The sequence below is a fragment of the Aspergillus vadensis genome (genome assembly GCF_003184925.1).
Source record: "Aspergillus vadensis CBS 113365 unplaced genomic scaffold BO88scaffold_21, whole genome shotgun sequence".
NCBI lineage: Eukaryota > Fungi > Ascomycota > Eurotiomycetes > Eurotiales > Aspergillaceae > Aspergillus > Aspergillus vadensis.
The window spans coordinates 355,812-375,359 of NW_020292059.1; the positions used below are offsets into that span (position 1 = coordinate 355,812).

A 19,548-nucleotide genomic window follows, 5' to 3' on the forward strand; every position below is an offset into this window, starting at 1 on the left:
GCAGTCTCCTATCAATTCCCCTCAATTGACTCATCTTATCCTCCATCATCCTCAAAGCGGGGCACACCCCTTTTGCTCTGCTCTCCATTGCATTACCTATTTCGCCCCAATGGCTGCTAACGGTCATTCTTCGGAAGGCGATCACCGCCTGTTGATCGTTTCCAATCGTCTACCTATCACCATTCGTCGCTCCGGGGGTGGGAAATATGAATTTTCCATGTCCTCTGGTGGCCTGGTGACTGGTTTGAGCGGACTATCAAAGACCACGACCTTCCAGTGGTATGGCTGGCCAGGACTGGAAGTGCCCGAAGATGAGGTCGATTCCGTAAAGCAGCGATTGCAGGAAGAGTTCAACGCCACTCCGGTGTTCATGGACGACAAATTGGCAGATCGCCACTACAATGGCTTCTCAAGTACGTATCGTCATGATTCCCCTCTCCACCTGCATCGGATGCGCTTCCGCACCTATCTCCTGCGGCTGCCACCTGGCAGGGCGCGACAGGTCCGTAGCTGTTGCTAATGTGAGCTATCAGACTCAATCTTGTGGCCTCTCTTGCATTACCATCCCGGTGAAATTGTTTTCGACGAAGCTGCCTGGGACGCGTATCGTGAGGCGAACCGTTTGTTCGCGAAGACTATCGCCCATGAGGCCCGGGAAGGGGACCTTGTCTGGGTCCACGACTACCACCTCATGCTTCTTCCGGAAGTTCTCCGCGAAGAACTCGCAGTCTTGGGCAAGAACAATATCCGCATTGGATTCTTCTTGCATACTCCGTTCCCGAGCAGTGAGATCTATAGAATCCTACCCGTGCGGAGTCAGTTGCTGCGCGGCGTGTTGCAGTGTGACTTGATCGGGTTCCATACCTATGACTATGCGCGTCACTTCCTGAGCTGTTGCTCTCATATCCTGTAAGTGACCACTTGCTCTCTGGTCGAATGTAGGCTAACGTCCCTGGCAGTGGATTGGTCACGACCCCCAGCAGTGTCAAATTCAAGGACAGATCTGTTGCCGTGGGAGCTTTCCCCATCGGCATTGACCCCGACAAGTTCACCGAAGGCCTAAAGAGCCCCAAGGTGCAGAATCGCATCGCGAGCCTTGAGAACAAGTTCCAAGGCACCAAGTTGATGGTCAGCGTTGATCGCCTTGACTACATCAAGGGTATTCCTCAGAAGCTGCACGCCTTGGAGGTCTTCCTCTCCCAGCATCCCGAATGGGTGGGCAAAGTCGTGCTGGTACAGGTAGCTGTCCCAAGTCGTCAGGATGTTGAAGAGTACCAGAACCTGAGGGCCGTGGTGAACGAGCTGGTGGGCAGAATCAACGGAAAGTTCGGTAAGACTGGCAATGGCAATACTTCTCTCCTCGTGCGCCTGCTAACAGCCTGACTCAGGAACGGTCGACTACATGCCCATCCACTTCATGCACAAATCGGTGAGCTTTGATGAGCTCATCGCGCTGTATGCTGCCTCCGACGCGTGTGTCGTGTCGTCGACTCGCGACGGGATGAACCTAGTGTCGTTCGAATACGTTGCAACACAGCAGAAACGCAAGGGAGTGCTAATTCTGTCGGAGTTTGCTGGAGCCGCGCAAAGCCTTAACGGCAGCATTGTCGTCAACCCATGGAACACGGAAGAACTTGCCAACGCATACCACGAGGCCGTGTCGATGAGTGACGATCTGCGGGCCCAAAAATTCGAAAAGCTCTACAAATACATCTCCAAGTACACCAGGTAAGCTGACGCGGCCTATTGATGAGTATACAACGCATAGTTAGCTGACGATAATGTCGCAGTGCTTTCTGGGGCAAGTCATTTGTTGCCGAACTTTCCAAGTGTTCAACCTGATTGCTGTTATGGACTGCAGCGGTTTCCTGTTTCTTTTCATCTCCTTCATTCATTCTTTAATTCGTTCGCTCATTCATCAGCATTTACTGTTTATATTCTTGGCGAACACGAGCACGGCGAACATAGTATCTGGGCATAGCGATCTTCTAATCGATAGATTAAATATGAATTCGGCAAGCGACACAGCATAATAAAGATACCGCTTAATGCAAGACAAGACAAGACACCTTCTAGAAGATTAATTGATAAATACTAGCACCCAAACTAGAGTAGTATGTAGTAGTGCAGAAAACTTAATCCGCCCTCTACACACCGCACAGCAGCAAAGCACAGCAAGCACACCACCACGCCGAACCGAACATCCATCGAAGAAGTCAAAAACCCATGCTTCAATCCAAACCTAACCACCACACTACACATGACACATGGCGAGAAAGTAAAAAACCAAAAATAAAATAAAAATTCAATCAAGCCGCGTACGTTATCTGATACATCCCAACAATGATCATCGGATTATCCAACAAAACCCAACCACACATCACACATCCCTACCTAAGCTATCTGAAACACGTTGTCCATAATATCTAATATCGGGACAAAGAGTAGAGCAGAGCAGATACTTACCCGTCCCGGGAAGGAAAAGGAAGGGGGATTAGTATGGGACCCGGTTTGGGGGTGTACGTCATCATGTACATACTTATATATTGTAGATCATTTTCTTGAGTCAGTTCATACAATGTATGTTAGAGATGAGATTAATTTGTTTAGATTGTTGCTTATGTTCTAGAAGTGGATAATGGACAAATAATATGATATACAATACTTTATAGTATATATTTATAACAATAAAGTGCAGAGTACATAGAGGGAAAAGTTAGAGTAGTACCTACATATAGTAGTATATACTTCCTACATTCTGCACAGTAACGGTAGTAATGCAGCGGCAACGTCCACTTACCTACCTGCCTGCCTTCCTGCTATGCTACCTTAGCTAGAAGTCAGACAGACAGATAGGTCGCAGGTAGTATTCATGTATCAGAAGTGGCGAGTCCACAGTATCGAAGTTATGCTATACGGTATGTGTGCGAAAATCAAGCAAGTATGCGTGTAGTATGCATGTATGTATGTCCGCGAGTACCTGAAGCAAGGAACGATATCATATCTACTACAGTATGCTGTGTATCTATCTATCTATCTGTTTGTCTCAGGTGAAGATGCAGTCGCGGTTGCATCATCACATCATACATACGTATGTATATATATATCCCTAGACCAGATTACTCTATATAGTATCTATCTACATATATTATCTATAGTAGACTATAGTATATTATATGGTATTGTAGAGTATAGTTAGCGTATCTGCAAGTAGTATCTAATCATGACTTCACGATGACACGGCCCGCTAACCACAAACCACAACCACCAACCACCGACCAACTAGATAAACTAATTAGTACGTAGTCTACTAGTAGTGCCTCCAACTGAACTGTGGATAAGTAATCTCAGTAACTGACTGTGATCCCTGGGTCACTGAAACCTGGTACAAAAAGCTGTGGGTAAGTATGATTCTGTCGGCTTGAGCCGCGCGCAAAGTTTTTAACTCCGTGACTCCGTTATTCCGTTGATCTTCTTTCTGCTCAGTACTTCGTACAGTATTGTTTGTTCTATGGAGGCAGGCAGGCAGGCACTGAAGAATCCACCTAGAGTAAAGTTGTCGTAATCATGCCAGTTCAGCATCGATAAAAGACCCACTGCACCTTACATTGAAGGATTCTCACCAATCGGGAAAGGGATGGCTCACGTGTTCGGTTTCAAGGGTTCAATTCCGCGTCCAGGTTCATTCAAAAAACAGTTCGGGTTAAGTGGGATGCCGTAAGTAAGTAAAGCCCGGGTTCCCTTTAGTTAGTTACTCAGTCATCTGCATAGTGCTGCGTAATCCAAACAAGTAAAAAATTGATCTTTGGAACTGCAATTTCGATCACTATGCCCTTTCTTACCTGGTGTGAGGTGGTGCTAATATTAGATATCCCCATATTTTATTTCCTATCTAGATTGTAGTAGTGAGAAGATTCATATAAACCATGGAAATATACCTCTGTAGAAGAGAATGTCCTCAAAAACAAGAGATGAGATCGCCCAGGGTCTCGACCATCGATGGAATAGAACGCAAACCCGAGAACGAACTGGAAAGGGTTGTGACTTTCTCTCTCAGTTAATCTACCACTTACTAAACTCAGAAGAAAAGGAAAAAAAGCAAAGCCACACATAACCGGATGAGGTATCCACGCCAAGCCCCCTGGCCAGGGTCTAGGACGGTGGTATTGACTGTTGACACCTTGGACAACAAACAGAAACGGGTTTAGGGCCATGGGTCTGGAAGCTCCCTCTAGCCAGATCTTGTCTCATGCCAAGACGGACGCTTGCGCGTCTCCGCCACCCATCGTCCTGTTTAGGAAGGATGCCGTAATCCTGTAACGCCGACTGGTTTTATCTCCGTTGGATACTTTCCGCTTTGAGTTGGTAGGGAGGAAGATATGCGGACACTCGGAGAAGTCGGGTTTCCGGGTCTTCTTTTGATTTTATTTCGATTTGTATTTTTTTTTTCTCCTTGAGCGCTCTCGGTATAACTGTTATCGAGTTCAGGTGTCTTTCAGCGCCGCCATTCTGCTAAATGACTAAAACCAATGGCGTAGGGTTCTCTGGATGTGTTATATGCATGAAATGATTGGCCTAGGGAATTCCTTTTTGGGAGGGATAAATAAAATGACGGTGGAAATGAATTGGCGATTTGTGGTACATGAGAACTGTCAGAGTGGGGATTCACATTCATCAGGGTGCAGATGCCGCGTGTGCTTCTAATGCTAAGAAGATAGGGCGCTGGACAGGTCGTCTTATATGTACAGAAAGGGCGTTTATGCGTACGGACTGCCCTGGGCTTGCTTGAAGGGTGTCGTGCGCATACGGCGTGATGATTGTCTTCTGATCGCTGTGTCTATCATAGAGTCGTCCTCCAATTGAAGCATATAGAAGTCTGCCGTGCAAGGCGCAGTCTGAACCCTGATCAAGGTTGGCTTTTCTAAGTCATCAAGATCACCATGATCATCGCCGGCCACACGACGGCTGAAGTCTGTTCCGGCTAGGGTTTGGATTGCTCTTCTTATAGGAGGGCTCATTTAAAATGACCCTCACATCCTTCAAGGCCACGACGTACCCAACATATAGTTCGACGCCAGCATACGATGCTGCCCCTCCAATTGCTTCTGTGGCAGCTTTCCGAGTAATTTAGCTGGCAAATAGTGCAGTTCTTAGCCTTACATGACTATCGAGCTCCCTCTTATTTGCCCAATCCCTTCGTCCGCCAGAGAATCGGCACCCAAAATCGGGTTCGACTTCATCCGTGATTCGTCAGCTGAGGGGAATTTGGTGAAGTGGGTTGAAAACCCCAGCAATGGGTCGAATACTCGTAAGGCTACGGGCCATGCCGCTCTGCCAAATTGCCCCTTTTGGTAGAATTATTGGAGTGTTGTGACTGAGTAGGTGTTGGAGTTGTAGAAAATTTCCCTCCTGGTGGAGGAAGAGCTCCTTAAAATTCTGTTGAAGGTGTGCCTAGTATCGACCATTGAAGTGGACACGACGTGCACGGAGCACGGTCGTTGCGCATGGTAGCGTACGATGGTGACATTTTTAGTCCGTTGGTCAGAGAGCCGCGTAAGACAGGCAGGCTGACGTCGAACGAGATCCCCATGGTGCGGACCCAGAGCGCGGAAGATTGCGCTCGACAGTTACCCGATCGGGAGATGCAAATCTTCTGTATAGCGGGACAGGACCTCCACGGGGAGGGTGTGGTCGGGAAGATGATGAAGCTCTGAGGATCATAGTGAAATCTGTGCAAGGATTGCGTAGACGAGGTTGAGGGGAAGAGCCAGTCCCAATGTCAGATCGCGACGTGCAACCCACGCGGACATGGCCAAGCTTTTTGAGGGATTCATCAGCAGGTGTGTCTCCTCTCTGTAGGGCCTAGGAAGAAAGTGGAGATAGAGAAAGAGGGTGGAAAAACATAGTCTAAATTCTATCTACCAGTGGTCCATACTAGTATAGTCGTATAGTAGTTTTATTGGGCAGTATGGAGTTGTAGTTGTTTTTTTGTAGAAGCAGACAGCCACACCGTTGTTAGCATAGAAGAGGTCACGATGGACAGGGAGAATCGACATCGGGTTCAAGAAGTGGAGCCTGAAGTTCAAAGATATCGACCTAATCGGATCGCGACAAGGAGTGATTGACAAAGAAGAAATATACTTGCGGGAAGGTTGGGGTCAATAATTGGGGAAAAGATCGGAGGAGAGTCTGCACCGTATGGATGCAGTTTGAGAGTCAAGAGAGGGTTTGGGTTGGGAAAGGGCTGGCTGTACGGGCAGAAAACCATACATGATCAACATCAAGACAATATTGCCAAAACCCGGGAGGAGGGAACCAGGCTACCAGCAAGAGAAAGAGAGGATAAGTGCGTGGCAGTAAGTGCGACGCAGCAATGCAAAGCAGCGGACCGAGGAGAGCGAGGGTCTTGGCCATGGTTCAGTTAACTGTTTCGGGGCGGGACACACGCGGCTTGCGGTGCTGGCGCGGGGCCCTGATTGGGGCGAAGAGCTCAAGGCTGACGACGCTTCGCCCTCGCTGCTGGCGTGGAGAGAAAAAGCGCCAATGGCCAGAAAAATCATCACCTCTCCTGTGACTAGTCAGTCCCTCCGTCGTCGTATTACTACTAGTATTGCGTATTGTTCGGCCACGGTCTGCGTAACTGCTTCTCGACTCTCTCTTAGCAGTTAGTTAGTTACCTTCCCTTTCTTCCCTCCCTCCCTCTCTCTACTCTACTCTACTCTCTCTACTCTCCTCCCTCCCTCCCCAGGAACTACTACTTCCCTACCTCGTCGTAGGTATCTTCAACAACCATCCCTCCTCATTCCTCTTCTAACCGTTCTCTTCCTCTCTCTTTCTTCCCTTTCCCTTCCTTCTTACTCTCTTTCTTCCTTTCCTCTTCGCTCCCCTTTCGGTTCTCCTGCCGCCCGCCCACTCCTCTCTAAACCAAACCAAACCCTTCCTATACCCTTTCGGTCGTTAAACTCTTTGACATAATCTCATCCATTCTCACACTACTCGATTATACTGTAGCCATCTCGACATTTGGCTTCAGTATCCTCCTATCTTCATCACCACCTTGATCCCTCCGTAGTCGTGGCGGTTACGTTGACCAGCGCCAAGCGTGGCGACCGCCTGGCTAGGCTGTGCGACTATCATTACAATCGACCGACCTGACGGACCTTCCCACCTACTACTACCTCGCCTGTGTCGACATCACTCCTCCATCCATCCCGACCTTCATCTCTTCCGTGTTTCCTCCCTGCATCTGGAGACACGTTACTAGTCGATCTTGAATTCCCAGGATTATCGCAAGTCACCCAATCTGGAGATTCACACGTCTTACACTCGCTGGTGTCGTTGACCCTACCCCCTACCACCATGGCGGACGGTCGACACCACAACCCGGCGCTGCAGCCTGAGAACTTCGACGCCTCGGAACTTACCAACGCCTTCGAACAATTAATGCGCAACAAGAGATTCAACCAGCTTCAGGAACAGTCCCGAGCATCCTCCCGCACACAATCCCCAGCGCCCGCGGCTATGTCCCCTGGCCTGTACCCGCCTCATCCCTCGCGAGCACCACCACCACCGCCTCCGACCGCCGCCCAATACCCTCCTCAAATGCCTCCGCAAACGTCTGCTCAATCACCCCTACTCCGCAGTCTACCCATCGTTCCTGCTCCCCCACAAGATCCGGCTTCCCTCAAATTTCGCAACCTTCTCCACGTTCTTTCCGTAACACCGACCAAATATGAGAACCCTGGACTTCTGGATGAGGCTCTCGCCCATATCCCTCTCGACCGGTTGTACTCGGAAGCAGAGGAAGAAAGCCAGATTATGCAGGCTCAGGCCGCTAGTGTAGGAGGAAAGCCGGAATGGGGATACCAGGACTGCGTCATTCGGGCGCTTCTCAGGTACGTTATTCTATCATTCAATCGTCTCATGGGCTTTACTGATCAATCCTGATATAGGTGGTTCAAGAACTGCTTCTTCAAATTCGTCAACAACCCCCCATGTGCCCGATGTGGCTCGCCTTCGATCGCCCAAGGAATGACTCCCCCGTCGCCTGACGAGACCGCGCGTGGTGCCACTCGTGTCGAATTATACCGATGCTCCGAAGGAATGTGTGGCTCCTACGAGAGATTCCCCCGCTACTCGGATGTGTGGCAGCTGCTGCAAACTCGACGGGGACGTGCCGGTGAATGGGCCAACTGCTTCAGCATGTTCTGCAGAGCCCTTGGTGGCCGTGTACGATGGGTGTGGAACGCCGAGGATCACGTCTGGACTGAGGTTTACTCTGAGCATCAGCGCCGCTGGGTGCATGTAGATGCTTGTGAGGAGGCCTGGGATCAGCCCCGCCTCTACACTGAGGGTATGTATCTAGTGTCCATTCGTCCGACATACGCTAATCATAGCTATAGGTTGGGGACGGAAAATCTCCTACTGCGTTGCATTCTCGATCGATGGAGCTACCGATGTTACTAGACGCTATGTTCGCAGCCCGACACGGCATGGCAAGGCCCGGAACCGTGCTCCTGAGGAGGTGCTTGTGTGGGTGATCCACGAGATCCGGAAGAAGCGCCGGGAGAATCTCTCGAAGACCGATCAGCGACGCCTGATGAAGGAGGATGAGCGTGAAGAGAGAGAGCTGCGCGCCTACACTGCGTCCGCCCTTGCTGCCGAACTGAACAACCTCTTTCCCCAGAACACCACCACCGGGCGTGCCGAGGATCAGAAGACGCCCGCCTCGCGGCAGGACGTTCCCATGGAATGGCTCGACACTCGGCAGAGGAACCATGGCCATTCTGGCCCCGACGGATCGCACAACGGCCGGTAACTTTGCGCGTGTCTCAGCCCTCACCCCCCATAATGTCACCTTGCGGCAAGTAAGGCTCGGTGCCTCTTGATCGGTACGCAGCGACCGGTCGGGACTTCGGTTCCCCGCAAGGTACGACCCTACACGACCACATAATCTGGCTGGACCGTTTCTCGATGGACGACACATGACACGAGATACACGATTGGCCTCCGCCTGTTATCGGATTCACATCAGCGGCATCGCATGTTTCACGACTCGCTACATCCTCCACTGCTAGGAGCATTTCCGTATGGATTCTAATGACACCTCTGCCGGCGTCCGGGCTCACGTCCGGACGAGAATCGGGTCGTTTTTCGCCCAGCCGCGCCCGAGGCGACCGCCTCGGTCGGCGGGCTGCGAATACTACTAGTGTTCGCCAACAACACTTTTTGTTTAGTGATGGTCCTTGATCATCCTATTCTATCTACTCATTCATTCTGGATTTCCTTTATTCTGTGACACTTTGTCCACCACCAGATCATTTCCTTTTCTTTATTTATGATGCATTTTCAGGTTATATAATCGGATACCTTGGGGAAACGGGCAGGTTGGGAGGCGCGATCGTGACAGGCTTTTCATTTGGATTCGTTTTAGCCTTGAGCATTTCCTCAGCTTCTCCATATTAATTTCCTTATAATCATTTCCAATTTTTTCATTCTCATTTCCATCCCGTGTTCTTTGTTAGGGTGCATGCCAAGCACTGGCGTTGGCCAGTCATTGCCGCGTTTATGAGACAGTTGTTTCGGCGCTGGGGTCTGACAGGCGCAGCGGCACCTTCATTTTCCATTTTTGTTCTGACTCCTGGCGATCTCAGATACCGAATTGACATTTACTGATATTATTTTTACCACCATGCGTAGATGGGAAGATACGTGCGTCGTCCAAGCCCAGCCGTTCGTATTGCAATCCGACCAATTCGTACTAATTTAGTTCTGCCCTCATTTTGTGTCCTTGCACTGTGGATAAACAGATAGTTCGACACGATCACCTTCAAGATTATAATGATATCCACTTTGTCTTGGTCGAGACCCTTATCAAGATCAATAGATCGTAGTTATATGGGGTAAATCTATGCCTTGTCTGTACCTTGAAGAGGATGGACTTACACGCACCATGATCAAGACCTTTTTTCGCGCCTCGCCCGGACTTTCCGGAAGTTGAACGGACCCTCCAGGCTTGCCTGCCCCATCCTTCTCCAACAGACCTACCCTCATACTATTATCAGGCCATACGCACATACTTACATACGAATATTATAGAGAATAAGAAAAAAAATAAGAATAAAAAGAAACATGATAATGAAACATAATACTTTCCACAAAGCTCGAACGGAAATAGAACGAAGAGAAGAAAGAACCCTTAATTTCCCCCAACTAAACCAAACCTACCAGCCAATTTACTTTCCCTTACCCAATGGAAGAAGGTATGGATTTAGTACTGTACCTTACCCCAAGCCAAGAAAACTTCGAACCGAGAGAGGGAAAGAAAATTCAGGGTCCAACTAAGTAAACTCTGCAACTTACCCAAACCCACACCCGAACCCCCCCTCCCCTTTTTACTTTCCTAGTTAGTAGTTACCTTTCTCTCCACTTAAGACTTAAGAAACCCACAATTTCAACCCGTCTTAGACTAGCCTAGACCCCGACGACCCTCCCAAAGGCCCAAACAGGTTACGCTAGATCAAATGGATCAATCCTTGGGGGCCTTGTTTTTCTCTCCCCGGTTTGGGGGAATGAATTACAATACCATTCAGTGTCTTCCATGTCTTGGATATGTATGTATGGATTCTGCAATTGAACATTGAACATACCAATGTAAGTTGGTAATTTGGTACGTATGATATGAGAACGTGATGCTAAGGTTTCAGAAGTTGGAATGGAGGGAGGGAACGTGGGAACGGGCCAGGTCAGGTTCAGGTCAGGTCAGGAACGGGTTGAGTTGGATTTTGATCACCAGAACAGGCATCATTATTTCCATCGGTTCGGGGTATGTATGTATGGGTGGAGTGGAGTGAGTGGAGTGGGCCGGGTTACCTTGTGTAGTACTCCGTACTGTAGATACTACTGTAGATGGAAAGATAGTAGTAGATGCATGATGCATTGGGTTAAGAGGATAGAACGGGTAAAGAAGGATAGGAATTACCCGACCGTGGAAGTACACTTGTACCTGGCTAGTGAACTACTTCCTGACTGTGGTGTCAGTTCGGGTGTCGGATGATGGTTGAGAGGATGAGGTGAGACTGGGAGTGAGAGTGAGACAGGGATGGAATCCGGGTTGTTGATTGATTGATTGATTGATTAATTATAATTTAATTGGATTATTGGTATTATGGAGAGTGAGTTAGTGTGTGATTGTGGTGTGGGTAAGTAGGTAGTAGTGAGGTATGGTTCAGGAACAGGAATGTTGTCCATCTACTTTGTGCTTCAGCCATATATGTGTATAACTGTATATACACAATGCAAGAATGAAATATTCATGATCTTGATACATATTATATAGCCATTTATTAAACAATCATGGTCAATACATAAAATCCCTGACAAAAAGAAGATATGGAAGAAGAAGAAAAGAAGAAGAGAACCCCGCACGGCAAATCCACCAGCTAAGAAAGGCTGATAGCATAAGAGCTAAATTTAGATGGAAATGAAATCGGCGGTGATCTGCACTGGAACAGGCGCTTGTGGTTCGTCGGTTGTGGTGTCATGTGAGTGTGCGATTGTGTGGTCATGGTATTGCTGTGTATTTGTATTTTATTCTGCCGTTCACGATGTATGTATGCTTATGCTGCATATGTAGGTATGTGCTGTGATAGTTGTGGAATATTTATGGGTAGTATATTCGTTGGTTCAGTAGATGTCGAGTATTGTAATAGGTTAATAATTTGTATGTGGTTCATGGATAGAAGGATATTACTATAAGGTACTTTTATTTGATTTATTTAATGTTAGGTAGTAGATGGTAGACATTGAATCTGAATGAAGGATCCTTTTACTATATCCTGTTACTCCATACACTCAATGCCATGATAAAGAGTAATGGTAAGGATGACATGACTGGAACTAGTATATATTGTTGTAGTAGTTACGGACATTCAATATTTATATCTGCTATCCGGAAAACACTAATAACGACTGCCCAAGTACTCACTCCAGCCTTATGATATATACACATATGCAGAGTATATATATAATATAGAAAAGGGAGCATAAAAAAGACTATACTCTGAGCATAGTTACTATCTTATTCTGTCAAAGGTCTTGCGGCGCATGTAACAAGAAGCGATAATACTAGGCACTATCATATGAATGAATGAGCTTGCCATCTATGGTGTGATTGCTCTTGAACAATGGCAAGCAACAAACAAATACTTTTAGTATCATACAAACGAGGAGCCATTGTGCTAATAAGTGGTCATTCGAGCACGAAGCCTGATGAGGCTGGCGAGCAAGATAGGCTTTCACAGGAAAAGCAGTCTAAAGATAGATTTATCTCTCCCAAAAAGAAGGTCGCAGGATAACTAGCCCTGAGCCGAACTCACTGCCAATGCATTTGGCAAAATCGCTACCTGGACATCGTCTGCCCATTTCAATATCTCTTGAAGTCTTCAATAAATGTTTATAGGTATCCGCACAAGACATTATGATATCATGTATATACAATAAAAGTGCTCCCGTCGCTTAACACGGGTCACACCGAATATTCACAGGAAGAGAATTCTACTAATCACCTAAACCATGCTCTTAAAGCTGGGAGGTGATTTCAGGAAGCTCGCGATAGACGGCAAAGACTTCAGCTTTGGAGTCTGTGGCCTTTCATCGTCCATTGGCGGCAACTCCGGACTCACACAGTTCGAGTAGAACCGTCCGAGATCGCCATCAGATGTGGACTCACATGGTGAGGTGGGAGTGGCAGGACGCGGAGAGCGAGGGACGTGATCGGTCGAGATGCTGATGTTGTTTCCGAGATATTGGGCTTGGTTCCGTATGGGTTGTGCGGAGAAACATGCCCGAGGGACGAGGCCTTCTTTGTTTGTCTCGAGAACAGTAACCAGTGCCTGAGTATGTTAGTAAGAGTTATACGGTAGGGAATACAAGGTTGGTGTCTTACCCATCCGTCTTCGTACACTAGGTGCAGGATAGCTGTTTGACCCTCCTTCAGTCCAATGTGCTCAGGGCTCACAGGGCGGAAGTCCATGTCGACGCGATACACACGAGCCAATGAAATGGGTGGTGCTCCAGGAGAAGTGGGTATTTCGATAGTAGGAACTTCGATGGTAGGGCTTCGAGAAACAGCCGGGGAACTGGAGTTGGTCGATGTGCCTCGCGAAATGGTTTCTACTGTTGCGACATTCGCCTCTGGAATCCTGCCAGTCTCTTCTCTTGGAGGAGTGTTGGACACGGTGACTTCCTTGATTCTGCCCATGTCTGCACCGACTAATGTCTCAGTCGAGGAATGTAGACCTCGCAATGCTGGATGAATGTCCTTGTTATCCTTATTGTTGGTGGTGCTGCGCGCCTGAGGCAGAGACAAGTATGACCGATGGATTTGACGGAAGCCATCCCGTACCACACTGTTGGGATCGTGCATGTACTCGGAAGCAGGGCGCGGAACATGTACGTGCGACTTCTGCCAAGTAGACCGTGCAATGTTGGCTGCTGTACGCAGCATTCCGCGGCCATTGGCATACACCTTGAGTGCCAAGTCTTTGATCGGTTTGTACTCAGACTTGGGAGCTCCAGGAAGACGCACTGAACTAGAACGAAGACGCGATCTGGTGGACTTGAACTTGATGATTGCTGCATTATTGCAGATACTGTTGGCGCACCTCTTCATCATAGAGGGCTGCGGTGGGCTAGGGTCTGGTTTCTCGTCGCGGGTCCTGTTACCAGCTATCGCCTTTTGCAAAGCACGCTTCTTCCGGTGCAATGACCACACGAAGAAGCCTAGGATGGCTACTACAGCCACTGCGACACTGAGGCCGATAGCCAGTTTGGTAGACAGGGGGGTAGCGCCATGCGAGGTTCCTGCAGCGGCGGCTGCTGTCGTTGTACTGGCGGGCGTCTCTGTTTCGGTAGTGCTCGAGCGGGTTGGTGTGCTATTGCTGGTTGTGGAAGTGCTCGATGTCATGCTCGTCCAGCTGGCTGTCTGTGTAGGAATAGTCGAAGTCTCCCATGTCGCGCTTACAACCGATGGAGACGGTGAGTTTGGAACATATCGACTAGTCCACGACTCGCTATTTGCCTGAGCACTGTTGGCGGCATTTCCTTCAGACCATGATGAAGCTGAGTTTTCTGTGGAAGCAACAGGACTGGCTTGGGCGGCAGCACCACCCTGAGATCCTGCATTGTAGGAGGCACCGCTCGAGCCCGAGCTTCCTGTGCCCGCGTTGCCTGAGGACATATCGCTTGACTGCCCCGATTGTTGACCGTTTGAACCTTGCTGACCGTACGAATTGCCCGACGAATACCCTCCGTGCCACTGACCGTCGTCGTAGGTAGATGACGAACCTCCGTACGAAGAATACGGAACGGCGGAAGCTTGAGCTATTTGAACATCCCTTCGAATTGCACCAGAGGTGCGGGTGGAAATGGCCTGTCGCATGGTCGTAGATCACTAAGGTCGTACAGAAGGGCAAGCATGTAGCACGACGTGAACAGATGGGGCTGGGGAAGAGAAGAAGAATTTGAGATATATGGCCGCATGTTGAAGTGATATGTATTTAATAGGTCTGATATGATTATTGACGGTCGATCCATAGCGATGGACTAAACAACAAACTGCCCCCTTTGGTGCTGTTAGCTTAAGCTGGGAAGCTGGATGTACATCAGTGGAACTGACTCGTAGATTTGGTTGTTTGTTGTTTGGCTCGGTATGTCGGCTGTCCATTCTTGGGGAGAAAGAGGCATTCCACCAGGCTTGCACCCGGGTTCATTGGCTATCAGTGAGTAGACAGGTGAGAGAAGAAGGGTGTATCCGCGGAGTATTAACCGGGGAGACTGCTCGGGAATTTTGGCGTCGTCTGGTCGACGTGAGATGAAGTTGAGTTGGCGGAAGACAGCACCAGCACCAGCACCAACACCGCACCTCTAGCTAGCTTGTCTACCTTGGCCTTCCTCCATTTCGCTTGACTGCTCGGACTAAAAGTCAATGGCACAATTCCCAAGAATGCGAGTCTATCGCTAAAGAATCCAGGTACAAGCAATTGATGTCACTCCTCTCTTCCCTCCCATCTATACTTGTATAACCTCCACCCATCCAGCTTACAACATAAACTATCCCTTCCAGAACCGACTCTACCCAATTTGAATTAAATGAAGATTAGCATCTCATCCATGGAACCGATCAATCGAGCACCTCATCAACCTTCCATCTCGCAACTCACTCGCCTCCTTGTCAAGAATGTCCACACATTCCTCTCTGCCCAGCCACCAGCCACCACAACAGCTGAATTGACGTGTACACCTAGAACGTACTGGTAAATGATGAGCTTGTTTTCTTCCAGTAGGTCAGGGGAGAATGCATGCACCTAGCTTTGCTGGTGTTTACATCCTATTCTATCCTACCCTACCCTATACACTCCCAAGCATTGACCGTAGAAGAAGCTTCTCGAGATCCTAAATATAACCTATCACAACGCCACGCTCTGTAAGCACCCTTCTAGTACTGATAGTAGACTTCTAGACATAAACATAAACCAGTAGGCATAAGCAGCAAAGAACAGTCGAGACCGGCATTCAATATTCCATACAACGACATATTTATTATATAGAATATTATATAGATCTACCCTAATCATCACCAAATACCCCTACTCCCGACCAATTGGCCTACCACTACTACTACTATAGCTACTCTCCCCACTCCAAGATACCAACCCCATCTTCAATCCACAGAATAAAAACCCATTCCCAAAATAAGAGTTATACTACCATCCCTCCACCACCAAACCAGCACCCACCCAACTCAACCACATCCCAAACAAGCACCCATCCAAGACATGACAAACGCCGAAGAATGCCAACGAAATTAAACTACAAAATCCACCCACTCCATCGACATAGGTATACTTTACTCTACATAACCTGTTCTACGCCACATGCATACATATGTACATTCCTCGGCTGGATGGTGTCTTTAATCTATTTACCTAGCTATTGTGGTGGGTATATCTATCCCTGGATTAGGTGATTACTAGATGGGTATCTTGGGGTTTCTGTGGTGATGGGTGGGAATGTAGAGGTGTTAGTTTGTTGTTAGACTGTTGTGTTGTGGTTGGTACGTTTTGGGGTTGGATGGATGGATGTACTCCGAAGTAGTAGTGGTTGTTTGGGTTGGTAATAAGTTGTAGAAGGTAGAAAGGAGGATTGATGATAGTTAGCTTAGGATAAGTGATCGAGTTGGGTGTGTAGATACTAATTAGTAGTGACTAGGGGTAGTGTCAGGGTTCTGTCTGTACATAACTCCTAGTAGTAGTAGTCCTATGTCGGGTGTGATATATATATTGTGAATTAGCAGAGTGAGATATATATAGTGGTATACTGGTGTTAAGCAGGTGTTCATCTTGATATATTCCAGATCACTCAATTCCATCCATTAAACAGTTCAACTATTAGGGTATAAATATATCGCCTGCACGCTATCACGCTATTAAAGAAATGCTAAACTACCCTCACCACACACTCAATTCCTCGTTTCCTCAAATCCCCATCAATATTCCGAATCTCCTTTACATAGTACGGCTGCCTCGGCAGCTGCAACTTCCATCGCTGCCGCAGATGCAGCTCCCGCAGTGGTTCCAAGAACACTGGGATCTTTTCCACCGGCTCACAGAACCAGCTCCCACTCAGCTGCAGCGTGAACGTCTGCAAGCCCTGCATATGCGTGAGAGCCAGACACGTCTCGACCCACTGCTGCCGGCCAGCGGAGAAGTAGACCGACTTGACGGGGTCCTTGCAGGGGAGCCAGTGGCCTGGGAACGCCCAGCGGAGCTCGACTTCGCGGATGGCGTCCCAGAAGTCGGCCGGGATGGTGGGTCGCAAGTATGTCAGCGACCAGGTGTTGCTGAATTCGAAGGTGTTGAGCGAGTAGAGCATATAGATGGACTCGCAGTATCTGAGTAGGAATTAGTATATAAGCTACGTAGTAGGCACATGAGATTGACTTACATCTGTTTACATGTCATCGACAGCGCCAGCAGACCCGCCGACACTTTCATGCCCGGAAGTCCACCGCGACAAATATCGCATGCGCTGGTCTGAGGACAGATTATATGTCCCATTCGCCGGTTCTGACGCTGTACGATGTGGATGCGCATGCCACCCAGGACCATCTCCCAGATCATGAGTCGCAGCTCGGGCGATAGCCTGGCCAGTAAGGCGCTTTGCGACTGGATGGCCCATTCCGTTCTGGTGTCGGATTTAGAGGACGTCCTTTGACCTTGAACGACGCTGTATCGACGTGACCTGGGGAGCCCAGAGGGTTTGTTGTCTGGTGAGCGATGGGTGGTTAGTGTGTTACCAGAATGTGGAGAATGACTGGTGAATGGGATATACGTACTCTGGTAACGATGCGCCAACACATCCTCCCAAGAAAACACTCCCTGCTTGGTGCGCGCCATGGCGTCGGGCGTCGTGATATGGCACGTGGACAAAGACGAGATGGAGAACAATCAATGAAGCACAAGTATAAGCACAAGGCGGGATCAACCCGTCAACAAGCCATGGTGTCAAAGTAAGAGTCGAGATGGGTCACAAGTATGCGCAATGATCTGGAAGACACAGATCAACGTGAGGTAGGAAATGGAAATCGATCACGCGAGATCCGGGGTGAAGGACAACAGTAGGCGATGGAGAGGGGAAACCGACAGTAAGCGCCAGGCTTAACCGAACAGATCCATGGCGAGGAACAGAGGCACTGTTGGGGTGGCAGATATCAACAAAAGACAGCCTCACCGGAGAAGATCATTGTGCCGGTCAGGACAGGTCATAAGCAAAGTAGATCCGAGAAAGTCGGTGAGATGCAGCGAACTATTTGGTCAGGGGTTGGTGGTGGTTTAAATGCGCCGGCGGGAGATAAACCACGATAAGTCCCTCGAGTCTCTCCGATAAGCTGTGCCGGAGACAGTCGGAGACGAGGAACTGTTCTCGCTGGCACACATGGCATTGGCTCGTCCGGAATTCAGGCGGAGTTACTTGCAAATAGTATGACAGCCAGCCAGGTCATCAGGCAGCCACTATCTCTCTGTCCAACGCAGGGCGCGTCTTTCCTTCCGACGTTTAGGGACTGGTCGGGCTGCGCTGGCCCGAGGTCCACCCCGTATACAAGTATCTCTCCCGGTCTGGATCTTGACTATTGTACCATGGATATGTTTCCCCGCTTTGAATGATTTAACATTTATCCTTCTATACTAGTTTGCTTTAGTCGATCTATCTCTTAATATATTCATCTGGAGATATGCTACATCCTGCCGTAGCCCGTCCATCATTTCTCTCCCTTCATATGCACCCACTTCAAAAGAACCGCCCCTGACACACTGCAGCACGCCATTGCAACCCCAACACAATGTGGATGTGTTACGACTCTGTTATACGCGACAATGACCGAATGGTACAGTTCCACCGGCACATGACTTACGAGATCCGTGGCACCAGTGTTGACCACCGTCCCTGGGTCAATAGAAGGTACTCCGCTCGCGATGTTCCGCACCAGCTGGTCCGTGATAGTTTGTCGCTGCGGAGGCCACCGTTGCCTCTACAAAATTCTTGAGAACATGATGATCGAGGCGGCCAAAGCAATACCGCCAGGGGAGCACTGTCTGACTTGCAGACGGAGTCGATAATTCAGTTGGGGTGTCCAGAGTCGGCCTCAATACTCAGAAGCCGGGTGTCAATGAAATTGAAGACAACCGTCAGATAATTTAACAGGACGTAGTAGCCGGTCACGGACGTCAAGATATTAACTGAGACGGAAGCGACAATAAAAACAAGTCATCGGAAGGTTCAGGATACTGGTTCTATGGCACTTGCTCTTTTGATAGATGGAAACAGGTAGGGAGCTGTATCTGTCAGTAATGATTTCATATACATCGGATGGGTTTTTTATATAGTCAAACAACATATGAAAGCACCCCTCGACGCAGGCACCAAGCAGTCCGACGAGGAAGAAGCGAGGTCGAGGCCAAGGGCGAAGAACAGGAACTTGGTCGTGATGGAATATTGATTTCATCATCACCAAACTGGCCGAGAACTCTTTAGCCACAGCAGAAGTCATATGTGTCTCTCCGGGAGGCTTCAGTAACCGTCTTCTTCTCCGTTGAGCGAGCCGCCAGTTCCATTATGGAGAGGGATAGCTTGACACTGTAGAGACACAACATGACGTGCAGCACTAGTAATCCCAGACGGGCAAGGCCTAGCATGAGTGCACATGACTTATGCTGGCTCTTTCGATGCATCTTCTATTCAGCTGCACAATTGGCTAGTAAGCAGCTTTGTGTGATAACTCTATATTTTCTTCTAAGCTAGCAATACTAGTCGGTTAGCAGCAAATATTTCTACCAGTGGTTATGCTCTGCTAGGGATGCAGCAACCGGCCATAACGGGCAATACTCTGCAACTATTATGTAGCTAGCAACGAAGTGTAGCATCAGAGGCAATAGATGCCACTGACTACAAGCATCAGTTATTAGGAACGGTTGTACGATAATTGCAAGG

General features: G+C 48.6%; 5 protein-coding genes across 5 annotated transcripts; 2 read left to right on the forward strand and 3 right to left on the reverse strand.

Annotated features, from left to right (window-relative positions):
* Positions 1-109: 109 nt before the first annotated feature.
* Positions 110-1,886, forward strand: BO88DRAFT_370445 (glycosyltransferase family 20 protein; the record flags this gene model as incomplete). Its single annotated transcript, XM_025704176.1, has 5 exons — positions 110-413; positions 534-909; positions 960-1,330; positions 1,389-1,728; positions 1,791-1,886. The coding sequence occupies 5 exons, from the start codon at positions 110-112 to the stop codon at positions 1,840-1,842; spliced, it is 1,443 nt and encodes a 480-aa protein (XP_025560174.1). The 3' UTR covers positions 1,843-1,886.
* A 5,128-nt stretch (positions 1,887-7,014) lies between these two features.
* On the forward strand, positions 7,015-8,825 carry png1 (peptide-N4-(N-acetyl-beta-glucosaminyl)asparagine amidase). The gene is made up of 3 exons (XM_025701318.1): positions 7,015-7,895; positions 7,953-8,353; positions 8,403-8,825. The coding sequence occupies exons 1-3, from the start codon at positions 7,360-7,362 to the stop codon at positions 8,816-8,818; spliced, it is 1,353 nt and encodes a 450-aa protein (XP_025560175.1). The 5' UTR covers positions 7,015-7,359; the 3' UTR covers positions 8,819-8,825.
* A 3,638-nt stretch (positions 8,826-12,463) lies between these two features.
* Positions 12,464-14,488, reverse strand: BO88DRAFT_469399 (uncharacterized protein). Its single transcript, XM_025711619.1, has 2 exons — positions 12,947-14,488; positions 12,464-12,893 (listed from the first exon to the last, which is right to left on the reverse strand). The coding sequence occupies exons 1-2, from the start codon at positions 14,438-14,440 to the stop codon at positions 12,567-12,569; spliced, it is 1,821 nt and encodes a 606-aa protein (XP_025560176.1). The 5' UTR covers positions 14,441-14,488; the 3' UTR covers positions 12,464-12,566.
* A 1,833-nt stretch (positions 14,489-16,321) lies between these two features.
* Positions 16,322-17,535, reverse strand: BO88DRAFT_370452 (uncharacterized protein). Its single transcript, XM_025704177.1, has 2 exons — positions 17,005-17,535; positions 16,322-16,951 (listed from the first exon to the last, which is right to left on the reverse strand). Exons 1-2 carry the CDS (start codon positions 17,454-17,456, stop codon positions 16,498-16,500), a joined length of 906 nt encoding a protein of 301 aa, XP_025560177.1. The 5' UTR covers positions 17,457-17,535; the 3' UTR covers positions 16,322-16,497.
* Positions 17,536-18,698: 1,163 nt separating this feature from the next.
* BO88DRAFT_117197 (uncharacterized protein) lies at positions 18,699-19,218 on the reverse strand. Its single transcript, XM_025701319.1, has one exon. The coding sequence runs from the start codon at positions 19,106-19,108 to the stop codon at positions 18,794-18,796; it is 315 nt and encodes a 104-aa protein (XP_025560178.1). The 5' UTR covers positions 19,109-19,218; the 3' UTR covers positions 18,699-18,793.
* Between the last annotated feature and the right edge of the window lie 330 nt (positions 19,219-19,548).

What these genes read in the sequence shown, in the direction of transcription:
- BO88DRAFT_370452 (XM_025704177.1), bottom strand. Translation starts at nt 17,456, where the DNA reads ATGGCGCGCACCAAGCAGGGAGTGTTTTCTTGGGAGGATGTGTTGGCG. An exon ending in TCGATGACATGTAAACAGAT is followed by an intron (nt 16,952 to 17,004) that starts GTAAGTCAATCT and finishes ATTCCTACTCAG; the next exon opens with ATACTGCGAGTCCATCTATA.
- png1 (XM_025701318.1), top strand. Translation starts at nt 7,360, where the DNA reads ATGGCGGACGGTCGACACCACAACCCGGCGCTGCAGCCTGAGAACTTC. An exon ending in GTCATTCGGGCGCTTCTCAG is followed by an intron (nt 7,896 to 7,952) that starts GTACGTTATTCT and finishes ATCCTGATATAG; the next exon opens with GTGGTTCAAGAACTGCTTCT. An exon ending in GCCCCGCCTCTACACTGAGG is followed by an intron (nt 8,354 to 8,402) that starts GTATGTATCTAG and finishes TCATAGCTATAG; the next exon opens with GTTGGGGACGGAAAATCTCC.
- BO88DRAFT_469399 (XM_025711619.1), bottom strand. Translation starts at nt 14,440, where the DNA reads ATGCGACAGGCCATTTCCACCCGCACCTCTGGTGCAATTCGAAGGGAT. An exon ending in TAGTGTACGAAGACGGATGG is followed by an intron (nt 12,894 to 12,946) that starts GTAAGACACCAA and finishes TAACATACTCAG; the next exon opens with GCACTGGTTACTGTTCTCGA.
- BO88DRAFT_117197 (XM_025701319.1), bottom strand. Translation starts at nt 19,108, where the DNA reads ATGACTTCTGCTGTGGCTAAAGAGTTCTCGGCCAGTTTGGTGATGATG.